At 45.7% G+C, this 25,314-nt stretch overlaps 2 protein-coding genes and 1 long non-coding RNA gene across 4 annotated transcripts in view; 2 read left to right on the top strand and 1 right to left on the bottom strand.

Annotated features, from left to right (window-relative positions):
• Nucleotides 1–25,314, top strand: part of LOC309522363 — a 232,603-nt gene that overhangs the window by 168,692 nt on the left and 38,597 nt on the right. The gene's annotated exons all lie outside the window — the stretch shown is intronic.
• On the top strand, nucleotides 10,855–14,400 carry LOC309522302 (immunoglobulin gamma-1 heavy chain-like). Its single transcript, XM_082205561.1, has 3 exons — nucleotides 10,855–11,389; nucleotides 12,304–12,660; nucleotides 13,956–14,400. Exons 1-3 carry the CDS (start codon nucleotides 11,341–11,343, stop codon nucleotides 14,282–14,284), a joined length of 735 nt encoding a protein of 244 aa, XP_082061687.1. The 5' UTR covers nucleotides 10,855–11,340; the 3' UTR covers nucleotides 14,285–14,400.
• LOC309522318 (lysozyme C, milk isozyme-like) lies at nucleotides 15,236–25,200 on the bottom strand. 2 transcript variants are annotated; one of them, XM_082205580.1, is made up of 5 exons: nucleotides 25,005–25,200; nucleotides 21,400–21,595; nucleotides 19,417–19,575; nucleotides 17,341–17,419; nucleotides 15,236–15,377 (listed from the first exon to the last, which is right to left on the bottom strand). In XM_082205580.1, the coding sequence occupies exons 2-5, from the start codon at nucleotides 21,536–21,538 to the stop codon at nucleotides 15,311–15,313; spliced, it is 444 nt and encodes a 147-aa protein (XP_082061706.1). In that variant the 5' UTR covers nucleotides 21,539–21,595; nucleotides 25,005–25,200; the 3' UTR covers nucleotides 15,236–15,310. The 2 variants fall into 2 exon arrangements, with proteins under 2 accessions (XP_082061706.1, XP_082061705.1); XM_082205579.1 differs by having other exon boundaries at nucleotides 25,036–25,197.

Here is a 25,314-nt window from a genome sequence, read left to right as displayed (position 1 = left end):
CGCCACCCGCGTCCCATGGCAGGTTACAACAACTTAAAAATCAGAATTAAAAGCACACACACATTACAGTCACAGGAATAGGATGGGCCAAATGCCAGGATAAAGAAGTTTGTGTCTTCAGCCCTTGCTCAAACCTATAATGCCACAACTTAGGAGCTGCCACAGAGAAGGCCTTCCTTCCCCAGGGCCAGCAGCTGAGTTTGGGAACAATCTCAAGAGGCCGAATCTATGCCAAAACATGGGTGAAGTCATGCCACATTGATGTTTCAGTCCTCCATCTTGATTCAAAACAGTGCCTAGCATCCAAACAGTGACAGAGTCCACTGCTCTGACCTTGCCAAGCCTCATGGTGAGTTTTGCAATGATATATTTAGTGGCAGCTAAACCTATGCAAAAAAAAAAGGGCTAAGTCATGCCAAAATCATATTTCAGTCTACTATCACGAATCACAATGGTGCCCAGCATCCAAATATCGACAAAGACCATTGCCCCCATGGTGGGAACCTCATGCCAAGTTTGTCGACAAAATCTCAAGAGGTTGCCAAACCTATGCCAAAAAGTTACCCTCAGGATAACTTCCAACTCTACAATTCTATGATTCTATGGATAAAAAGGTAAAGGTACCCCTGCCCGTACAGGCCAGTCTTGACAGACTCTAGGGTTGTGCGCTCATCTCACTCTATAGGCTGGGAGCCAGCGCTGTCCACAGACACTTCCGGGTCACGTGGCCAGCGTGACAAGCTGCATCTGGCGAGCCAGCGCAGCACACGGAACGCTGTTTACCTTCCCGCTGGTAAGTGGTCCCTATTTATCTACTTGCACCCAGGGGTGCTTTCAAACTGCTAGGTTGGCAGGCGCTGGGACCGAAGGACGGGAGCGCACCCCGCCGCGGGGATTCGAACCACCGACCATGCGATCAGCAAGTCCTAGGCACTGAGGTTCTACCCACAGCGCCACCCGCGTCCCTTCCATGGATGCTATGGATGCAGCAATACAAAAGTCACATTTTGGTCCACCATCCAGATTCAAAATTGCACTGGGTACCCACACGTTGATGTAGACCCTGACCTCAGGAACCTTCATGACAAGGATATCTCAAGAGGTGGGCTAACCTGTGTAAAAAAAAAAAAGGCAAAGTAACACCAAAGTGATTTGGCCTGCTATATTGATTCAGAATGGCACCTGACATTGAAATGGCAATGAAGTCTGCTACCCCCACCTCAGGAACCCAGTGTGGCAAAGATATATCAAGAGGTGACAGAGCCTACGCCAAAAATTGGACAAAGTCGTGTCAAAGTCTCTTTTCTGTCAACCATCTTGATTCAAAATGGTGGCTAGCATCCAAACGTTGACAAAGATTGCTGCCCCCATCTCAAGAACCCTCCTGCCAAGTTGAGTGGCAAGATCTTGAGCAACAGCCAAACCTACAGAACCACCCTAAGAGACAAGAGTCTCAAGAGCTCCTCTTCTTGGTATGTTGCTCACTTTCCTTTGTAAGGACATAAGAAGAGCTCGGCTGGATCAGGCCAAAGACCCATCTAGTCCACCATCCTGTTTTCATAGTGACCCACCAGGTGCCCCATTTCAATTCAGTTCGGTCTCAGAATTAACCCTTGAATGAGTCAAGGCTGAAGTGAGTTCAGAAGCTGATAGCCCATCACAAAAGCCAATTAGATGGAGTGGTTTGTGTAGCTCCACAGGAACAGGGGGCATCATATTGAAGGATGTGTCATACAACAGAACTGAAGCTCAGTTAAGCAAAATCTTTCGATTTTCCATGCAACTGATAAGATCTGATTCAGTGGGTAAGATTGGATTTTCACAAGGCACAGCCACAGAACAAGGAGGGAAGCTCTCCGGCCCTTGAGAATTAATCAGAACATAATATGGTCAAAATACTGGCCACACAACAGTGTAGGAAAGCCCCAAATTCCATTAACCAAGTGACGCCACCTATTTAAGACCTCACCCTTGTACTCTGATTACTTATAGAACAATCCTTATACACATCAACTCATAAGGAAGTCCCAGTGAGTTCAACGGGGCTCACTTCCAGCTTAATCTGAAATAACTACCATCACTAGTGGCATTTTCATGGCAAAAGATGGGTTGGGTTCTACCCATCACTCATAAGCATGCTATAAATGGCCATGACAGAAAACACTATTTTGCCTTTCTGATGGTCATTAGGAAGGAACAGTGAAATGGGATTGAATGATTTATGTGGGGTCAAAAATGAGCAGCAAGACTCTAGAAGTGGTGTGGGGAACTATTAGCCCTCATGCTAAGCTCCCATCATCCCTGGCCATTGACCATGCTTGCTGGGGCTGATGGGAGTTGTAGTCCAACAACATCTGTAGGCTCAAAGGTTCCCTATACCTGTCTTAGAAGCTTGTGTCAGTGGAGGCTGATAACTCAGTCGGACTCTGCATAAAAGATCCTGAGATACGTAAGTACCTCTGAATCTTGACTGTGTTAGCAAACTCTAGTAGAGCACACAATGGCTGCAGTAAATTGCTCTCCAGGGAAGTGGCAGAACTAATGAAGGACAGTGCTTTCTGTTGGCATTTGTGAGAGAGCCTTCCCAGACCTGCTTCTTAAAAACCGCTTTAAAAAAAACCATATTTGGACCCAACCAATATGGGCAACTATCACCCAGTCTCAATTCTTCCATTCTTGGGCAAGGTGATTGAACAGGTGGTTGCTGAACAACTCCAGGCACGCCTGGAAGACATGGACCATTTGGATCCCTTCCAATTGGGATTCAGGCCTCATCATGGGACTGAAACTGCCTTGGTCGTGCTGGTTGATGATCTTTGGCAGGCTAGGGACAAAGGTGAAAGCTGTTTCCTAGTTCTGCTGGATCTCTCAGCGGCCTTTGATACCATCGACCATGACATCCTTCTGGACCGTCTAGAGGAGCTAGGAACTGGAAGCACTGTTATACAGTGGTTCCACTCCTTCTTCCTGGGCTGTGTCTAGAAAGTGGTGTTGGAGGATGAGTGTTCAGACCCCTGGGCTCTCACTTGTGGGGTGCCTCAGGGTTCCGTCCTCTCCCCCATGCTTTTTAACATCTACACAAAGCTGCTGGGAGAGATCATCAGGGGGTTTGGGCTGGGTGTTCATCAGTATGCGTATGATACCCAGCTCTACCTCTCTTTCAAATCAGAACCAGTGAAGGCAGTGAAGGTCCTGTGTGAGTGCCTGGAGGCGGTTGGAGGATGGATGGCAGCTAACAGATTGAGGTTGAATCCTGACAAGACAGAAGTACTGTTTTGAGGAGACAGGGGGTGAGCACGTGTGGGGGACTCCCTGGTCTTGAATGGGGTAACTGTGCCCCTGAAGGACACATACAATTGGACAAAACCTGCTCTCCCTTCCAATACCCTATGTGTGCTTCATTTGGGGAGGGGGGAATGTTTAAAATATTGAGATTTAAGTTGGAGGGACAAGAACTGCAGAGAGTGACCAGTAAATGGCTATTCATTCATTAATTCATTTATTAAAGTTCTATACCAGGCACCCCCAACTCGGCCCTCCAGATGTTTTGAGACTACAGTTCCGATCATCCCTGACCACTGGTCCTGTTAGCTAGGGATGATGGGAGTTGTAGTCCCAAAACATCTGGAGGGCCGAGTTTGGGGATGCCTGTTCTATACTGTCCTTCATCAGAGGATCACAGGATGATTTACCAGATAAGAACACAAGAAGTGGCTGGCTTTTTTTTAATGAAATTTTTTATTAGATTTTCACAATTTTTATAAACACAAACATCACACAATACAAACAAACAAACACACAAACATACATGTATAATTTCAGCTCCTTTTTTCTTAAGCCTTGTTTCAGCGACTTCCCCATACCTCCCCTTTCTGCATCCCAATTTCCAAATTTATTTCAGCAAATCCTACCCCTTGGTTTTATCAGATTTTCCCTGATTCTTTTCTTTTACTTAATCTTTTACAGCTGTAATCCCCTTTTTCTAAAACCTCAACATTTTAGCATTCATTAATTTTACAATGTTTCTTAAGATAAATTTTAAATTTCTTCCAATCTTCATCCGCTGTCTCTTTCCCCTGGTCACGGATTCTGCCGGTCATTTCAGCCAGTCCCATGTAGTCTATCACCTTCATCTGCCATTCTTCCAGAGTGGGTAGATCTTGTGTCTTCCAATACTTTGCGATGAGTATTCTTGCTGCTGTTGTAGCATACATAAAAAAAGGTTCTATCTTTCTTTGGCACCAATTGGCCGACAAAGCCCAAGAGAAAGGCCTCTGGTTTCTTAGGGAAAGTACATTTAAGTACCTTTTTCAATTCATTATATATCATTTCCCAGAAAGCCTTAATCTTCGGGCACGTCCACCAAAGGTGATAAAAAGTACCTTCAGTTTCTTTACATTTCCAACAGTTATTATCAGGCAAATGGTAGATTTTTGCTAGCTTGACTGGGGTCATGTACCACCTATAGATCATTTTCATTATATTTTCCTTTAAGGCATAACATGCCGTAAATTTTATACCGGTGGTCCACAACTGTTCACAGTCAGCAAACATAATGTTATGACCATTGTCCTGTGCCCACTTAATCATAGCTGATTTAACTGTTTCATCTTGTGTATTCCATTTCAGCAACAAGTTATACATTCTTGACAAATTCTTAGCATTGGGTTCTAGCAGTTCTGTTTCTAGTTTTGATTTCTCCACCTGGAAGTGGCTGGCTTTCTTGGTCATGCTACAGTCGCTTATGTTTCCCTCAGCTTGGCTGCGGAAACAAGTAGGCATATGAGTGAGCGTCAGTAAACAGAACTTGCTCTTTCAGAAATTCAAGGTAGTTTACAGAATGCTAACATGGACACCCTTGGGTGGGCCAAGGAGGCTGTGCCAGAATCTTGTTTATCTCCACTCTCCACTGGTTGAGGGAAATTGTGCTTCAGGGAAGTGATTCCCCCCCTGACTAGCGAACCATGATGCCTTCAGTTGACATTTAAATTTTAAGGTGAGGCAGTCCACTTGTTGTGGGGGAATAATATGACTAATATGTGAACTTTTGTTTTTATTGCTTTGAAAAGCTTTGTCAACAACTGGAGTAATTTATCTTTTCTCTGCCAGCTCTGCCATATGCTCCTCCTCCTCCTCTCTCTGTTGACCAGGCAGTACCTCCATTCTGATACCTGTCCTGTTTTGTCACTACTTAGCAAGAAGATGCCTTTACCGCTATGCCTTCCCTTGTTTAACATCTGAGTGATCCTGAAGGGAACAAATGGTACACATAGTTCCATTGCTTCCTACAAGACTAGCAGAAGAGGAGCAAGATGGGACTTCTTCTCTAAGTTCACCCAGATAGACTTAGAGCTGTAACTGAAAAATGTCCTAGTCTACTGAAGTGCGAGAGAAGGAAATATAGGCCCTATTGGCATTACACATTTAAAGCAGTACCATGGCACTTTAAACAGTCATGGCTTCCGTTGAAGAGTCCACGGAACTGTGGTTTGTTAAAGGTGCCAAGAATTGTTAGGAGACTCTTTCTCCCTCACAGAGCTACAGTTCCCAGACGTCCTTGGGAAGAGGGATTCAGAGTTAAACTACTCTGAGGGATCCTTTGGTCCTCCAGCTGATGTTGAACTATGAGCCTCATCAGCCCAAACAAGCATGGCCAATGGCCAGGATTGACACGAGCTGCAGGTCAGCTACACCTGGAGGGCCACATCTGAATTAAAGATACAGAAGGGAGTTATTACATGCAACTCTAACCTAAGGTTACCAGATTTTTTTCAATGAATTTGGGGACGCTTTAAATACATACATACATACTACACGTTCGGGACGTTGATGCTGCAGCGATGGTGGTGGTAGAAGGGCGGCTGCCACCTTGACCTCAGCCGCCATGTTTCCCCTTCCTCTGAGACTTCTATCTCTTTTCTCCATGAGCCTGGGCAGCCCGAGCTGTTGGTTCTTCGGTGGTGGTGGGGAAGCAGTGCACTTTGGATCAGGCATGGAAGGCGGAGAAGGAAGGGCGAGAGCATCGGCAGCGAGGTTCGGGCAGCGCGATACCTCCCTTCCCATCAGAGCAACCCCAATCCCATTCCTACTTGTGTGCAAGCAGGAGGGGGCGGGGATCCCTCAGCTGGGAAGGGAGGCTTCCCGTTGCCTAACTGTGAGTTCCCAGCTCCCTCCTGCTTGCACACAAGCTCTGATAGGAAGCGTGAAGCCTCCCTTCACAGCTGAGAGATCCCCGCTCCGCTCCTACTTGCACGCAAGTAGGAGTTAGGAGGCTGCTCTGATAGGCAGTACAAAGCCTCCCTTCACGGCTTAGTTGCTGGGGTCAGGGAAGGGGAGGCAGCCCGGAAGCTGCATCTTAGAGCCCCTGCACCACCATCATATGGGGACTTCCGAGCAGCTCCTGTAGCCAGCCAGAGCCAACTGCTCCAGGCTGGCGAGACTGCCACTGCTGCGTTTCCAAGGGACATTAGATGAAATCCAGGGACATTCCAGGGATGGAATTTGTCTAGGGTCTTATTCACAAATCCGGGGACTGTCCCCAGGAAACAGGGACGCCTGGTAACCCTACCCTAACCGAGAAACCAGCTTCATCAGCTCTATTGGAATAAAGACCATTCATACTGGGTGAAGATCGCCCACCATCATGTTTAAGGATCAGAAACCATGTATTTAGGTCCTTTGGTAGCTGCCCTCCGCTGTTCCCGGAAGACAGAGACATGGTCACAAGTGGTTTGCGGTTAGGTATTTTTAAGCCCTTTAACAAAACAAGTTAAGATAAACAGTGGACCAGGTGCGTAAGAATCAGCCACCCCAGCCTATAATTAGCTCAGATGTGTTCCAGACTAATCTCGATTCATTTGGTTAGAGGAACCGAAAAGCAGCTGAGGTTCCAAAAGAAGGCCTCTTGTCCATCTGTTTGGCCGCTCGGGTTGTCTGTAGCCTCACCACTTGGGGGGTTTCAAGACAGAAGGCGACGTGTCAATTGATACTTAGGTCTTCAGAGGCCCCACCTCAGCTCCATTTTGCTATGAGCTCAACAAGGTCCTCATTTTCAGGAAACATCGCTCAATCTTCAAGCCATCGTCACCAGACTTGGGGTTGGCTCACCTATCTAGTTAATTGGGTAAAGCCCTGAGCCTGATATCTCAAGTGGTCACTTGACTTGTCTGCCCCTAAATCTGGATTTACACAGAAACTTCAGATAATGAACTTGGTTACTTCGTTCAGAGGCTTTTCCTCAAAGAAGTGATGACAACAACAACCAGCCATTTCTTACTGAGATATAAGGTCCCATGATATAGCAAAATCACATCTTTCAGGTTACATATTAAAATTACCAAAGTGAGCCTGCAGCAAACAATTGACTCAAGAGAGCAGTGATTAGTGGAGAGTCTTGAGCAATAAATGTAGACACCAAGCAACCTTTGACCAATCTGTGTTGACTCAGTACATTAGAACAGAAGCTGAGAAGCATTATTCCTAGCAGTCCTGTCAGGAGCAGCTTTGAAACTCCTTAGTTTCCAAGAAACAACCAATGCTATCAACACCTCTCAGCAGGACAACAGTGTTCCTGGAAGCCTTTAACCTGAGACCTTCGGGTATAGGGTAGTATAGAAATGAAATGAAATATAAATAAATCATGTCTCCAACTTAAAGCAAACTTGGATTATAACAAATAATGGACTTCACATGCTTAACAGAAACTCTCAGCATCCTGGATGCCTTCCAATAAGCAAGACTTGAAAAGGCTGGCATAGGGCATCATACTGAAGACACACAGGCCTTTCTTTTCTTTTTCTTTAAAATATTTTTATCGGAATTTTATTTACAACATAACATAAACCCCCCCACCCCCCAATACACAATCCACCCTCATTAAATGTGAACATAACATACAGTGAGCATAACATACAACAATACAAACAACAAAATAAAATACTTCCTTTATCCTGTATCTGGCCTCCTTATTTACTTCTTATAAACTGTTTCCTTTATGAAGAATTATTAAGATTTTTCTAATTATAATTTAAATATCCACAAAGTCTCCTGCAGACATTAATCGAAACAAGTCCAGGTATGTAATTTCAGGGCACTTTTGTGAAGTATTCTCTGCATTTTCCCCATGCTTTTTGAAACTCTTGTCTAGTGTGATCTCTAACTGCCTCTGTTAATCTAGCCAGCTCAATATACTCTAACAGTTTGTCTTGCCATTCCTTTTTTGTTGACACAGTTTCACTTTTCCCAGTTTTTAGCAATTAGGATCCTTGCCGCTCCTGTGGCATAAAGGAATATTTTCTGATCTCTTGCTATAGCTGTGTCCATTATCCCTAGTAGAAAAGCTTCTGTATTTTTTATAAAGTTATACTTAAACATTTTTTTAAGCTTGTCATATACTGTGTTCCAGAAGCTTTTGATTTTTTCACAGGTCCACCAAACCTTTCAATAAAAAATGTAATATGGCTAAATGGGAAATGGATATGAATTGAAATCTACAGTCCACACATAGAACAGTCTGAGCAAGAGAACTCTGGGAGGCCAGTGTAGCACATTCCTTGAGAATGGGGATGTGACAGAAAAAGTGGAGTGGAAGCTTCCTCTGTCTCTTCTGTGTTTCCAATGTGTTTCATATAACGCTAAGCCATGGCTTGTTTAACAAAACACGAGTTAAGGCAGCAACAAAGCATTGCTTCAAATCATGGTTTGTTGGCGGTAAAAACAAACAGCGGGTAAGCTACTGGGCAGGGTTCATACACCACACTAAGTCATGATACACCATTATGTGTGAAGCAGGCCATTGTTGTTGCCATTATAAAATCTGCATTAATCCCTTGAATATGCATGTATGTTTTGGTTTATTCTTTTAATTGTAAATTTGTAAATGAGCTTGAAAACTATTGTTGCAGGATGGGATGTGAAATTATTGTGTATCCTAATTCCCATTCCATTCTCTGAGTGCTGTAGCCTAGATATCGAAAACAGCCACACACTAGAAGGGAGTATTGGCAAACTTGTTTGTAAAACCAAAACTTCATTATTATTATTGTTGTTGTTGTTGCTTAAAAAAACACAACTAAAGAAAGGGAGGGGATCTGCCCAAAAGCCCATTAAGGACTCGTGGAATGTGGACTGATAGTTGAGAGGAAAAACTGTAATACACTTGCTCTGTGAGATGTGACTTTATTTTGCCATGATTCTACTTCTACTGTGTACTTCGTTGTTCTTATTTATTGTTTGACTGGATTTGTTTATGTCGTATTTTTCTAAATGCTCGATAAAATATATAATTAAACCAGAGAGAGAGAAAAGCAGAAGGGGTTACAGAAATCCAGGTTGGAGGGAAAATGGAATAAAGTGACTGCGATCGAGAAGGAGACACACACCCATTGCCTCTCTCTTTTGCCAGCCACTGCCCAGACCTCACCCTGCCTGTTCACTTGCTCTCTTACCAGATGGCAGCTGCCTATCATTTATTCTAGTACGACTCATGCAACACGTTGGCGACTAATATACACACAATAACTACCAAAATAATTATACATTCTTTATCAATCTTCTGAGAGAAATATACAAAACCTTGTGCAAAGCCACAAAGACTTACGAACTACCTAACCTAAGATGAACTTACAATGTCTGGTTTCAATGGATTTTTCAAATGCTTAACTCAGTCTTTTGTTTTCTTTATCTTTTTAATTAAGTTCATGAAGAGACCAACAAAGGGTACAGTAAGTTCGGTGTCGTTCACAATACTGAGAGATGCTACTGAAATTGTAGATGGATGTTAATGAAGCTGTAGACAGGGTGCCGGCATTTTGCACCTGTTTCACCCTGGCAGGCCAAGTAAGGCCGCTGTTTGCCCCTGATAGGGCCCTTCTATGGGGCTTGCAGGTAGCACACTCCCAAGGTAGTTTTCTGGACTTCTTCAGTGGTCTAAACTCAAAGCCTTGATATGTATATTGATATTCAATTCATAAAGAATACTATTTCTTGGCTTAAGCTTAAGAGACTGATTTGCTCATTTATTCAAATCCTTTTTCATGACTGAAAAAGGAGGTCTCTGAAGGCTGTCTGTGGCCACACACCATTTTGTTGCAGGGCTCCAGTCTGATCAGAAGTCCAAATGGCACAACACATATACACAAAGAGGGAGGTAGCAGCAGATTGGGGGGGGGGCTCAAAACCAAAGATTTATGTAAGTTTCTAAAAGGTGAAACAGCCTGTGGAGGAAATGGGAAACCCTCAAAAACCATCCAATAAGGGCTAAGGATAGTAACCATAGGATGCTGCCTGACTGATGAGAAAAACTGGGTCATATCTACAACTTAATTTTAAAGTACTTTTATACCATGTTAAAAAGCACAGCTTCCACCAAAGAACCCTGGGGAACTGTTGTTTGTTAAGGGTGCTGAGCATTGTAAGCAGACCCCCTATTCCCCTCATAAGCGAATGCTAGCTTTTGGAGGGGAGTAAGGGATCGCAACACAAACTAGAGTTTCTATAATTCTTAGGGGGAATACATGACCATTTAAAACACCTTTAAATGTACCATGCAGATGGCATGTAAGTTTTGTTGCAGGTTTCACTTGTACAACTCTGTTAATCAGCTAGCCACCTAAACATTAGGAAGAACTTCCTGACAGTAAGAGCTGTTCGACAGTGGAATTTGCTGCCAAGGAGTGTGGTGGAGTCTCCTTCTTTGGTGGTCTTTAAGCAGAGGCTTGACAACCATATGTCAGGAGTGCTCTGATGGTGTTTCCTGCTTGGCAGGGGGTTGGACTCGATGGCCCTTGTGGTCTCTTCCAACTCTATGCTTCTATCATTCTATGACTCTAGCCTTGCTAGTTAGCCCAGTTGGTTTTAATTCCTAGAGAATGCATGCAATAGTGCACATGCTACAGAGAAACAACATATTCTCCACTGCTTTAGATGTTTTCCCCTTTCTCATTTATGCTAGACCTGAAGAATTCCAATGATTAAAAAAAAACCACTTCGAATTTACAAGTGAATATAACAGCCACATTTTCCAATCACAGAGTCTAGCTCTGCTTGTGAAGGAACAGAAAACAGGCACAAATTCGCAATGAAACACTGGGTTGAAATCCACAGCTCGTTTCTGTGTGGCCACTACCAGACCCCTCAACGCAATAGTATGAATTTGCCAGACTCTTTCCGATGTCTGCCTCCAGCCAATGACAGAGCTGTGTTGCGCGAACCTCAGGGAAACAAGCAGCCTCTAGGCAAATGCTTGCAAATGAGCATGGTCACCATAAAGCAATGTGCATGGTGCATATGCGCTAGAAAGACAAGCAGTTTCATCATCAAACCACCTCCAAGCGGAGAAGGATGGGCTCTCATATCCTGCTGTGTCTCTCTTTGCTTCTCTCCATCCACGGTGAGTACACACATAGCTGGTTGCCAAGCTAGAGAGGCCAAGAACTTGCAATAGGCCAGTGGGAATGACGGGGAAATGAGGAATTTGGGCCTTGTGTTAGAATAGAGAGAATGAGCATGATGGGCTAGAGAAATCTGCACACCTCTTGTGTCTTTCGTTGGAGGTCAGTCAAGGGCCACGGCTATGGTCTAGGAATGGCAGGTAGATGTAAAGGACTTCAAAGGTTGGTGTACACCTAGAAGGCTGGAGGAGAAAAACCAGACCTACTCATTCAATCATCCCTCCATCTACCCGCTAGGTACTTACGAATAGCGATGGTGGGAAAATTCGACTCAGTTCAGATTTAAAGGCAATCCTATCTAGTCCCCACTTTCTAAACAATATCCATGCTGAAGTATAGCCACCCATCAGAATGCACACTTCTCCGATTCGCGCAGTGTAGTTGTGCAGCCAAGTGAAGTGTATAGAAATGAACACTCTAGGGCGGAGTGTGCATAAGAAATGCATATATCAGTGACAATGACATGTGCAAATATATTATATTCTATAATGTATAGGAATTTGCTCTGCAAAATGTGTGCGTTGGCAAAACTTGTATAAAAATATGTGTATACTAGGAGAAATTCACAATAAAATGCAGATGAGTTTTTTAAAAAAAAATCACAAAATGATGTGGAAATGTGGAAAACTGAACTTAAGACTAGAAAAGTTAAAAACTCAGCAGAACTGAAATGGACAAACTGGCCCACCGCTACTGAGCAGACTGAAATCATTTTTGAAATGCTGGCTCCGTAAGCAAAATACACTAAATACAAGGGGGTGCAGACTTTCAAGTTGTATAACATTCACAGTTCACTCCCATTATCAGGCTGAAATTTTAGCTTCACAACAGCCACCTACTTCCCTCCTCGCAGGTGGAGCGCTGCAGCCTCTGCCCGCCCAGCCACCACAGGCCTCCTTTGCAGAGGGGACCACTGCTATCCTGCCGTGCCCTCTGGAGAGGGGCAATATCCAGGAGTACCATGCCTTCTGGTTCCAGCAAAAGCCAGGAAAAGGCCCGGTCTTTATACTGAAGCATCACATTGATGGCAAGGTAGAGCGTGCTCCTGCATTTGATGAACGTTTTGTGGCCATCCGGGATGCCAATACCTACACGTTGCAGATTCGGAAGGCGCGCACGGAGGACAGCGCCATCTATTACTGCCTGGCAGAGGCAAATTATTTCAACACCGCTGTCTCAGGGAGTGGAACACAGCTCAGTGTCACAGGAGGTGAGTGAGAATACCATGGCTTACGAGTGGAGCACTTGGGCACAGGGAGCCCAGTGTACTACGGGAAGCATGCAGGGGGGCTTGTGTAGCATAGAAGTTAGGAAGTGTGCCCTAGGAAATTTCCAGCTCAGGTCTCGCTTTGGGCATGAATTCACAAAGTAGCCTTAGCCAAGCTGCTACGCCTCAGATTCATGCTTGCAGTGTAGGAATAATAGCACTAGCAACCTTATAGGGTTATTGTAAGGTGAACTGCTTAATATGAACACTCAGAAAAGTGATATCAGAAAAGTGGGATCTAACTTATGCATTCCAATATTGCAAGGATTTCCACTTGTGCAGCAGAACTTCCCCCCCCCCGCCTCTTCTCGCCCGCCTGCGCTCCCCGAATCTGCTCTGGAGAGTTGTGGGGGAACCCAGAGCAGATTTAAGCAGGGGCATGAGGGGGAGTCCTGTTGCACAAGCTGAAATCTTTGCGTCAACAGGAAACTTACTTAGCACTTTGCTGCATATAGGCAGACTCCAACTCCCATCATCCCTGGTCAATGGTTACACTGGCTGGGATGACAGGAGAAGCAAGTCCAACAACATTTGGAGGGCTGCAAGTTCCACAACTCTGCCCTATTCTTTTTGTCCTCTAATGCCCTTTCTCTACAGCAGCAGACTCCATGTGCACAACAGTCTGCAACGATGCCTTGCGTGTTCACCTGAAAAACAGATTTGGGGCGCTGGGTGGGGGGAAGGTGTCAGAAAATAGAATGAGGGCTTAGGCAAATTTACCTTTTGTCCCACTCTTTCTAAGCACAGGTCTGTGCTTTAAAGCTCTACATCTGAGCATTTGTTTGTTTGTTTGGCTTTTTTCATGCCCTGGAGCATTCCCCATGAAAACCTGCTCTTTAAAGCTGAAGCACAGCCAACGGCAATTGCCATTTGCTCCGATTCTGCTTTAAAGAGCGGGTTTTGGTGTGGAAAACTCCAGACCAAAAAAAAAGTGCTGGGATTGCACCTGAAAAGTATGGAGGAAAGGCAAATGTGGATAAGCCCTCAGAGTGGAAGAGGAGCTCGACCACAGAAATGCTTGTGCAATCTCCACAAGAAAATCATCAACTCCAACCCAGGCCTCTGGGGCCCAAATGACGCATTAAGTTATCCAGGGTGGCATTTCTGTGTGTGGGCTCTGTTAAGTACTGCTGGGGATTCTCAATTAACTTTGCTTGGAAATCCCCGTTCAGCAGCACCACCCAAAAATAATCAGGTCACTTGGATTCTGTGACCCACTCATGGTGTCTCTTTCCCAGGCAAATCAGCAAAGGAACCGGCTTCAGTCACCCTCCTGTCTGATGCTTACCAGACAGCGGACTCGCCCACCATCCATGCCTTGTGCATCGCTGAGAAATTCTACCCAGGGTTCCTAGAAATCAAGTGGAGTGAGGCTGGAGTCAACATATCAGAGGGGGTGACTGCTGGGCCGGTGGTCTTGAATGAGGATGGCTCCTACAGCGCCAGCAGCATCCTGAGCATCCCTCGCAGCCGCCTGACCTCTGACATCTCCGTCAAGTGCTCCACATACCACATCGCCTCCGGAACCAGAGCAGAGCGGAGCCTGGAGCAGTGCCAGGGAAAGTAAAGGCCTGCCGAGATCAGCAGCACCCCTCCCATCTCCTCCTTCATCCCTCAAAGGCAGACCAGAGGGGCAGCTCTGCTCCTCCTTCTTTGTTTCACAATAAAGCCACCTTCACATCCCTACTGTGTATATCTAACCTCCATTATTGGTTGAACCTTGAACGGGCACAACCCACCGACCCACACAATCATTTCCTCTGCTGTGTACAGAACCTCACCATCGTGTCCACCTGAGGGAGAAAAATACCTTGGGTCAAACCTGCAGGGAACTGTTTCGAGAACATGTGTAAGCCAAGCTGTCTTGAGGGCTACCCTCACCACCTCCACCTTCAGTTGGCAACACTAGGAAGAATCCTGCACCCATATGTGTATAGTTTGTGCCTCCCCTATTATTAGTATTAGCATATTGTCCTATACTCACAGGTCTCAGAGCAGCTCACAACAGAAAATCACAATATAAAAACACAAAATACGTAATAGAAATAAAAACAAGAACAACTCAATAATCCCCACCCTCCCCGACACATTTTAAAAGGGCATTGGAGACCAATCAGCTGAATGCCTGGTTAAAGAGGAACTTTTTTTGCCTGGCACTAAAGGTGTATAATGAAGGTGACAGCCAAACCTTCCTGGGGAGATCATTCCACAAATGGGGAGATTCCAATTGTCCTAATCTGCGTCAGAGATGGGTAGGGGACCAGTGTAGACGTCATGGATGCAAAGCAATTAAAGATGTGTGTATTTCATACATTTAAGGCACATAACTTCCCACCAAGAATCCTGGGGACTGTGGTTTAGGCCTCTGAGAGCTATGACTTCCAGTTCCTTTAATTACAGTTCCTAGGATTGGGGGGGGGTGTCTTTGTGTGTATGGTGTGTACACAGCATAAATTGCTTCTTCGTTTCATATTTGGAATTTTTTTACCATCCAGGGAAATAACAGATATAAGAAGCATTTTACAAGAAAAAAAAACCCAAACAACTCTGTATTGATGACATGAGAGATGGCAAACAGAAGGTAGACAGGTTTTCAGGGCTTACACCCCCTCACCCACTCACGCAGGTCTTGCTTTTCACAGTGCTTTTTCCACTCCTTCCTGCAGAAGGCAAATCGGAGAAAGAGGAAGTCTGTTACCACAATGGCTATTCCTAAGGACAATTTTTCATGCATAGGGATCATAGCATTTTCTCAAACTACAATGCAGTTGCAGAACAAAAGGATTAAACCATAATCCATCATGGAAGTAAGCATGGTTCAAGCCACTAAATTCAAGAGAATTCTAGGCGCAATTCCAGCAAAGCACACTTACTAAGGGGTAAGTAGTGTTGGACTGACTGGGTAAACATTACTTTCTGAGTAAATGTTCATAGGAACTGGTGGCAGGTGCGCGCGCACACACCCACACACTCCAGCAAGGCCGTTTGGTGATTTTTATAATGGATCTTGGACTGCACCATTAATTCATAATGTGCCATATACACTGAAAGCTCCTGGCTTCCACCTACTGCTCAGTGCACAAGGGGTGTTCCCAAGACACACTGGAATTATCAGGTGCAAATTAGAGGAAGAGTCCGGGGCATTTAACAGTTATGAGCAGGTGATAACTTTGGCAAGTGAAGCTTCTTTTGTCACTGCATAACAATACCTGCCGAATTTCACCTACACAGCTATTCAGAAATTGTCTGTGGTTTGCCCTCTTCTCCTTAACATCCAAGTGAGAAGGCTTCCCCTATTAAGTTGGGTTTGTGCTAACATGACATCCTCACGCCAGTGGCATTTTAGCTTGTAATTCCTCAGGACAGCGATCTGCGCTATTTGTCTTACGTTTTGTTCTCTATGTGTTGAAAATATTGCACAAATAAATGCAACCAAACCACTCAAGTGCACAAGAATTCCTGCATGTGTTAAGGAGTCCCATCTTTGGTTAACCACCTGCATCTCTATGGCATGGTTACCAACTTTTTTCTGCCAGGGACCCTGTGCCTTTAGCTTCTGTGTAGTAAGTTAGAAATCAGCAGCTGTGGGTTTTTCTGGAACGGCAATTCAGTGATAGAGAAAGCTTCAGCTATGGATTCCTGCCTGTTTCCAGGTTGTGAAAGGCACTCGCGGGGGTGATAAGACTTGGCAACTCTACTAACTGTTTTCCTTGGATGCTTCTGACTTAGGAAGCAAGCAGGAAAACAGAAAGTGAGCTTCTCTACTCCATTAGAGATCCAGCTTGTTTGAAGCCAAATGATTGACCCAGCACTGAAAAATGACAATTTATTACATCAAGCAGGGGAACTAATGCTGTTGGACCCCAGCCAGAAAGACCAAGGGTCAGGATTATGGGAGTTAGTGTCCCAGCAGCTTTTAGAGGCACACAGGACCCCCATGTCTGACTTGGATTTTTTAGTTAAAAATAAATCAAAGCAGGCCTGGCTTCTGTGCCTTTAACAGCAGCCTGGCACACATAAATTAAGGCCAGGGAGAAGATGTTCCTGTCATAAATTGATAGCAGAAATGCCACCTGCTTGAGACCAGCATGTAAGGCTGTTATAAAAAGCAGTGGGGGGTGTCTGTCAAGACTATTTCAGCAGGAAAGAGAAATACAGCTACAGAGAGAGCAGATTGGTTTTGGTAACGCTGGAACAACCAGGTGAGGGAGGTGTTTGCAGAGTTAGCCCCTAGAGCAGGGGTCTGTAACCTTTAAGACAAAAAGAGCCACTTGGACCCATTTCCGAAGAAAAAACAACAACTGGGAGCCGCAAAACGATTTCGACATTTAAAACAAATATATCTCCAGAGCCGCGATCTGACAGCGGGTGGGAAGGTGACGTCGGGACGGTGCGTGACTAACACACGCACCGCCCCCATGCGACGTCACAGCCAGTACAGCACCCGCCACAGTGGGGAGTGTCGGGGCTCACAACGCGCCTCCTCCTCTTGCTAGTATCTGCCCCGGAGGAGCCGCGGCAAAGGTGTAAAAGAGCCACATGCGGCTCCGGAGCCGCGGGTTGCAGACCCCTGCCCTAGAGGGCATTCAGCTAGGTGGGGAAAACCAGAAGATGCTCTCATACCAGGTCCCCATGCCTTGGGGATCTTTCACAATCCTCTTGACACATAAGATATCATCGTGAATATCAGTATTCAATAAATCTAGAAAAGAGAATGAAAATGTATGAATGGAAGGGAAAGTCGGCAATTATTATCACAGGGTTAGAATAAACTAAAAGACAAGCTTAAGGCTAATTGCAGAATCAAATCTCCCTAGGATTGCCACCTCTAACGACATCCTTTAGCAACCCCCATGTAGCAGGAATGGAAGCAGCCCACTTACTCTCTCCCCATTCCTCTCATCAACAAGGGTGGGGGTCAGGGATGCCAACTTGAATAAAATATTGGGGGGCCCTGGTAAACTCCGTCCTGCATATTCGATCACATGATGCGACACATGCACACCATTTGAATGGCAATACTCAGTGCAAGTAGATACCGTACCTTCCCCAGGGGGAAGGTAAACAACATTTCCATGCGCTGCTTTGGTTCACCAGAAGCGGCTTAGTCATGCTGAGCACATGACCCAGAAAAACTGTCTGCAGACAAATGTTGGCTCCCTTGACCAGTAAAGCGAGATGAGGGCCACAACCCCAGAGTCATCCATGACTGGACTTAATGGTCAGGGGTCCCTTTACCTTTATTCTATCTGAATGGGGAAGCTGCTTTTACATAAAATTGCTGAAACAGCAAAGCTGACTGTGTGGATGTAAAAATCAGGGATAGGACACTTTGCCTAGTTCCATCACAATGGCTAAAATGCTTTGCTACTAAAGATGGACAAATCTGTCAGTTTTCCAAGTGTCTCATTTTTCCAAGCTTAAATTCAGTTCTCCACATTTCCACAACATTATGCAATCACCACCACCACCATCATCCTTGTGAAAATCTGCCAGCATTTTAGTACTTTAAGGATTGTTGTTAGGTATTGCAATTAGATTATGAATCACTTGTAATGAGCGCTTGAAAGCACATTACAAAATATTAGGCACTTGATCAGCTGCTAAGGTATTAGCAGCCAGCAGGTGGTGCTGTTGTAACATACTTTCCATACCTGAACAAGAAAATTGTTGATGGATGTAATTGCTGAAATGGCAAACCTTACAGTCTGCATGTAAAAATTAGGGACAGGACGGTTTGACTAGTTCCAATGTAAAAACACTTGAATACAAACCAAATAGTCGGGGGTTTTGGAGGTGGAATAGGAAAAGCTCAGCATTTACTCCCGCATTATCCTTGAACCAGCTGCCAGTCTTTTGCAGCCTATGAACTCTTATGAAATGGCTTAATAACATTCTGAACAAGAGTAAGACATCCTTTTTAAAAAAAGAGATCATATTCTGCCTGCATTTTAGAGCTGGGTGACTATGTTTCAATGTATTAGCATTTTAAATATAACAAAATTACGAACCATATTTTTCGCTCTATAAGACGCACCAGACCACAAGGCGCACCTAGCTTTTGGAGGAGGAAAACAAGAAAAAAAATATTCTGAATCTCAGAAGCCAGAACAGCAAGAGGGATCGCTGTGCAGTGAAAGCAGCCATCCTTCTTGCTGTTCTGGCTTCTGAGATAGCTGCGCAGCCTGCATTCGCTCCATAAGATGCGCACACATTTCCCCTTACTTTTTAGGAGGGAAAAAGTGAGTCTTATAGAGCAAAATATACGGTAATTTATATTTTTTAGCTGCATTGTTGTGTTTGGAGGGATCAACATTTTAACATAAAAATATGAATTCAGCAATGTGTTATTACTGACAAGACTAAAAATGTGCTTACTAACCGAAGAGGTATTATGCTATTAAATCAAGCTCTGTTTTAATTTGAAAATATAAAACAAAAATGTCAGGAAAGGCCAGTAGTATGTATCCCAAGGACTGGGAGGCTGTGACCCTCCACGTTTTTGCATCAATCATCCCTCACCGTTGGCCATGTTGGGTTGGGGCTGGTGGTAGCTTGAACAAAATCTGGACAGACCAGGTTCCACACCTCTAACATAGCATTTAGCAAGCTGTTCCATTTTCTGCAGCACCCCACCATTTTGCCTGTCCCCTCCGGCACAGTGCCCCCTGTGGCGGGGGGAGGCAGGAAGGAACTCACCTGCACAAGACATGGAGCAAAGGTTCTCTGAAAGGGTGCCTTCATCTTTACACCACCAGCCATTGTTGATATGGAAGATGCCGTAGTCTTTAGTGCCATCCTTGCGCCTGTCAATAGCCTCTGTGTCAAAGCCAGTCTCAAAAAACGACATGCAGATCCCTTCAGGGAGAAGAATAGAAGTTACACTCTGTAGTAGCAGCCAATTTATTGCAGATTACTAAAATATCAATCACGTTTCAAAAGACCACCAAATCGCCACAAACTTTAATCGGATTTTCATTGGATTGAAGTTTGCTCTGATTTAGCACTAAATTTGGAGAGAGTTGTGCAAACAGAAGTGTGCACAAGCCCTCAGCCAAAGTCTGCCCTCTCAGCTCAAAAACCGAGTTGCACATCTTCCAGGATGTGCTGCCGGGTGAATCAATTGACGCGTGCTGTACTCTCACCCCCCAAAAACACTTTTTTTAGGGTGCAAGAGCACAGCTCACAAAATGGCCGCCATGATCTCGTGTGAAAAAACAGGATGTCCCATTTTTTCTGAGGCACTTGGTGGGTATGAAGTCTTCATTCCTCAAATACATGTAGGGAAGGAGACATTTTTTCTTTCCCTACAAATCATACAAGAATCCTCCAAATCTGGGGTAAGACAAGGCTTTACCAAGCCTCCATTGTTAAGTTGTGGGTGAACATATCAGACGACACAGTGATTCTTCAAACAGGTCTTCTTTATTCAGAGGCAGAACAGGACTGAACTGAGGAGTTCAGTCAGCCTGAAGAAGAAGAAGAGTTTGGATTTGATATCCCGCCTTTCACTCCCTTTAAGGAGTCTCAAAGCGGCTAACATTCTCCTTTCCCTTCCTCCCCCACAACAAACACTCTGTGAGGTGAGTGGGGCTGAGAGACTTCAAGAAGTGTGACTAGCCCAAGGTCATCCAGCAGCTGCATGTGGAGGAGCGGAGACGTGAACCCGGTTCCCCAGATTATGAGATTACCGCTCTTAACCACTACACCACACTGGCTCTCAACACCACACAGCCTGCTTATATAGAGCTCCAGAACAATGTAACTGTTGTCATTTTCTAAAACTATCCAATCACTGAACGTCACTTTCGATCCTTCATTTGCATAACTATCTACAGTATCCCCCTGCTGGCCCAGGGTGAGAACTTCAGTACATAATATCCACATTTCCCTCATGATGGTTGTCCTGTCAGGTCAGGGCCCAGTGGGAGCTTCCCCCATCCTCAGGTGAAAAGCAGGTCAGCTGTGGCTAGGCGAGCTGGAGATGTGTGGTGGGGTGTGTGTGTGTGTGTGTGTGTGTGTGTGTGTGAAGACCCTACTGACTGGCATGTCCCAAGATAAATTTGGTGACTGGGGCAGCAAGTAACCTGAGGCACCACCTGCCAGGAATTTTCCCTGCAAGAGGTCCTGTAATGTACAGGTGGAAAACTTGCAATCCCCCAGACATTGCTGCACATCAACTGCTATCATCCCTGCTCATGGGTCTTTGGTTGGCCGTTTAGGGTGTTAAAGGTCAGCACCAATACTTTGAATGTGGCAATGCAAAAAAAAAAGTGCTCAGACACAGACTGGGAAAGCTTGCAAGTGTGCCTAGAAAGAGCAGGGCAAAAGGCGAGTGTGGATGAGCCCTGTGTCAGATCTGTGTACCTTCCATTTGTGTAACAGAAATCTGCTTCCAGAGAGGATCATCTCGTTGCCGTATGGCAACGCTGGCTCAGAGCGAGAATGGGAAGTAGAGAGGCATTCATTCATTCATTCATTCGGTCTTCAGATAATGGCGTGCTTTGGGGGAGCATTCATAAGAAGTAAACTGGGACAGGTTTTAGGCCAAAGCAAATAAATTGCTACCCTCTTGTGGACGTAGAGACAAGGAAATGATGTCTGGAAAGACCATGGTTGTTATCTCACTCCTTCCCTCCCACAACATTTGAAGTATGCTCTGCATTGAGAAGCTACACTCACAGTTGGCCAGGCTGTACCCCTCATATCCATCCAGTCCGCTAACTTTCAGCACGTGGTACAACTCGCAGCGACCAAAGATCTTGGCTTGCACAGTGACGGCAAAGCAAGTGAGGAGGAGGGTCTGTAATAAGTGGATCATCGTCTTAGCTGCTTAAATGTGATGGGAGGGAGCTGACAAAACCTCTGAAGTTAACTCCTTTAGGGAGAAGCAGAAAAACAGGAAGGTTGGCTCAAACAGGGGACAAGAGACATAATGTTTTAAGAGTGACAGAGGTTGGAAACACCCCTGCCCTCTCAAAATAATACATGTTTTCTGTCCTGGGAAATCTCTGGGTAGGTTTTTCAGCATTGTTCAGTTTGTACCAGGAAAATGCCAACTGGAATGAACACTTTGTGGCTAATACCAGTGTTGTCACCAATCACCCCCCAACCCATTCCTTGGCATATTTATGAGGGATGAACTTCTATACTGTATGTATAAATGCCCATTTGAAGCTCTAAATCAACAGGGATGGGGAAAGTGTTCTTCGACTCCAACTCCAATAATCCCTTAGCATTGGTCATGCTGGCTGAGGCTGATGGGAGCTGGAGTCCAATAACATCTGCAATAATAATAATAACAATAATAATAATAATTTATTATTTGTACCCCGCCCATCCTGTGGGTTAAACCACAGAGCCTAGGACTTGCCAATCAGAAGGTCGGCGGTTCGAATCCCCACGACGGGGTGAGCTCCCGTTGCTCGGTCCCTGCTCCTGCTAACCTAGCAATTCAAAAGCACGTCAAAGTGCAAGTAGAGAAATAGGAACCTTTCCAGGAGGGAGGTGAACGGCGTTTTTGTGCACTGCTCTGGTTCGCCAGAAGCGGCTTAGTCGTGCTGGCCACATGACCCAGAAGCTGTATGCCGGCTCCCTCGGCCAATAAAGCGAGATGAGCACCGCAACCCGAGAGTCAGCCACGACTGGACCTAACAGTCAGGGGTCCCTTTACCTTTGCCCCGCCCATCTGGCTGGGCCTCCCCAGCCCACTCTGGGCGGCTTCCAAGAAAGATTAAAAATACAAGGGCACACATTCCCCATCCCTACTTTAAACAAAAGCAGATGGTTGGGCTGAAGTACAAGGCTTTTCATCTATCTTTCCCTGACCCTTCAAAGAGTCTAGCTCTCAGTCTCTTCCTTGGAGGTAGAAGGGAGAGAGCTGCATGTTATGTCAAAGGTAAGCTAAGGCAAGGCGTAGAGAAGCTGTCAGCTTTACCGGGTGTGCAATGTACTTAGCCACCTTGTGATTCTGAGTTGGAAATACATCAGTATATAACTGTCCAACTTCCACTCATCTACATTATTTGAACACAAACAATGCCCTCCGTTGAGGAGCTGCATTCACAAATGGCCTGGCTATGATCTTAGGAACACAGACTCCCAATCTCATGTTACTTGTATAGTATGAATGTGGAGATGAGGTTGCTTTTTGCAGAGGAAAAGCAGCAGGTGGGAGGAGGCCTGATTCACTCTTCCCCTAGGCACTACTTTACTCCTACTCTTTACTCCTACTCCTTTCTTTTCCCAGCTTCATCAAAGGCCAGAAAAAAAGCACAGCTGGAAGAAAAGTCTGAGGGAGAAAGTGGTAGGTAGGATTAGATATCACCCCTCCCACCTTCTGCTTCTCCCCTTTCAGATGCTTCCTCTGTAGGATAGAGCCCGGCTTTGCTAATATAGTATGTATTTCTAGAATGAGATAATGTGGTGCTTGGTGATAGTGATGGCTTCAGAAACCAGGAAGCAGTGAAAGTCAACCGTGAGGAGTCATCTGACAATAAGGCAAGATCTGAGACTAGGCTGAACCACAGGAGAACTGGCTGTGACAACTGTCTTCAAGGCACCCATTACTGTCTCAAACACCAACAGCTCATGTGACACCATGAAAAAGGCAGGGGACCAGGCCTATGATCACAGCCTTTCTAGTGAGTGGCTGCTAGGAGTCAATACAAAGCTGCCAAAAACTAAAAGATAAGCAGTGTAATATGTACATTTGGCCTAGGAGCCCAAATGGTGCCAGATCAGTGGACGTAGCAGGTAGAAAGAGGATGCTAAACCTTCTGCCCCTGCTTTTCCCTTGCAACCCTCCCTGTGCCATGAAACAAATATACCTTTGGAATCCTGCCCAGGGTAAAAGCATCTGGCGGAGGAAGTAACCAGGGGAAATCAGAGTGTAGAGGCAGGGTTAGGCAGCACCTGCCCACCACATCTGTGAGGTGAGTCACAACGTCCCCTGCTGCTTTTCAGCTTGTAGACGACAAGCCAGGTTCCCACACCCAGTGGCGTAGCGTGGGGGGTGCAAGGGGGGCCGGCCGCACTGGGCGCAACATCTGGGGGGCGCGCGCTCGCCGCCTCCGGAGTCGCCGAAGAGCCTCGGGCGCAGGCTGTAGCAGAGCCCCATGTCTCGCGGAACCGACGAGCTGGCAGCGGCTCTCAGCGCTCGTCGCGGTCCCCGCGCATCAGGGCCGCGGAGGGCGCGCCAGGAAGCCCCTCCTTACAGCCCCGCTGCTGCTGCAGCTGCTGGGCCATGTTGCATTTTCCTCGCCTCTCTGCCCTCCTCCTCCTCCAGGCAAGCGGCATCGTTTGGGCGGCAGCGCCAGCGGCAACTCGCCTCAGATCACCTGACGCGGCAGGTTAGGGGTTAGGGGGCGCAAATTACTTGCCTTGCCCCGGGTGCTGACAACCCACGCTACGCCGCTGCCCACACCCAGCCCTACTGCCAGCCACATGTTGCAAGGCCCAGATTAATCAGGCAGAATACTGCCTGAACTTTTCTTCCTTAGATCTTCCACGGGGAAAAGAAGCTAACAAAATGGCTAAGCCTAGCAGGTAACTCTATTGATCTCTATTTTTTTATTTTTGGTTTGAACATTTATTTTATGGAAGACGGGGGATACTTTAAATAGCTACATACATAATAAATGAAAACATATACGAACTCTGGGATGGAATGCCCCAAAGGTCTGTGATTCTGAACCAGTCTGGAATCCTTATCCCCCATCCAGTTCCCAGTTTCAGTGTCCAGACCTTGCTCAAGTGACCCCTTCGTATTCTACCAGAGGACAGGGATGGCTAGCTCCAGAGGCTAGCAAGGGTGGGCATCTGCTGGGAACCCATTGCCCCCATTTACATTATGAGCACCCAAAATACTGGTGGTAGTGTGTGGGAATTCCTGTTCTGTGCAGCTTAAGGGGGTCCACTGAAGGTACCTTTCTGGAAGACACACACCCCCTAAATCCTGGGAGAGGAATAGATATAAGTGGCAGCAATATTCCCAACATGATTTAAAATAATAATAATTATTATTATTATTTATACCCTGCCCTCCCCAACCAAGACCGGGCTCAGGGCGGCTAACACCAAATATAAAAACAATTGATTAGAATACAGTGAATTTTAAGAGCGTTTGTTGGAATTGTTCTCTTTTCTTATGCATTGTAAAATGAAGACAAATATCACAGATGTGGTTGCCCTCTCTAAATGACACGCTTCCCCTCAAACCTCCCAGCAGATGGAGCTGCAGGGCAGCTTCCAGAAAGCAAAAGCTACTTACTGTTCCCAAGTCCCACCTAGGTATCCTCATCACCCTGTTCAGCTCACGGTTTGCAAGAAGAGGATGAGATCCCGCCAAGCTGGCCAGGGAAGGAAGGATGTCCTTCTTCACAAGAGGGAAAGCAGAGTGGGAAAGGCCAGGGAAGCCACCGTGGCTTTTGCATGGAAGCTGCTGCCATCAGGTTCCGACCCCTCTTCCTCTTCCATTTAGAACTTTCAAGGAATTCCAGAACTTCCTGAAAACTGACTATGAGATCATTTCATCTGAGGACACAGGAGGCCAACCCAAAGGCACAAAGAGCACCTTCATGTGCAAACAGCAGGCAG

Source organism: Podarcis vaucheri (assembly GCF_965113315.1).
Source record: "Podarcis vaucheri genome assembly, chromosome: 17".
Classification (NCBI taxonomy): Eukaryota; Metazoa; Chordata; class Lepidosauria; order Squamata; family Lacertidae; genus Podarcis; species Podarcis vaucheri.
This window is presented reverse-complemented; position numbering and strand designations above follow the sequence as displayed.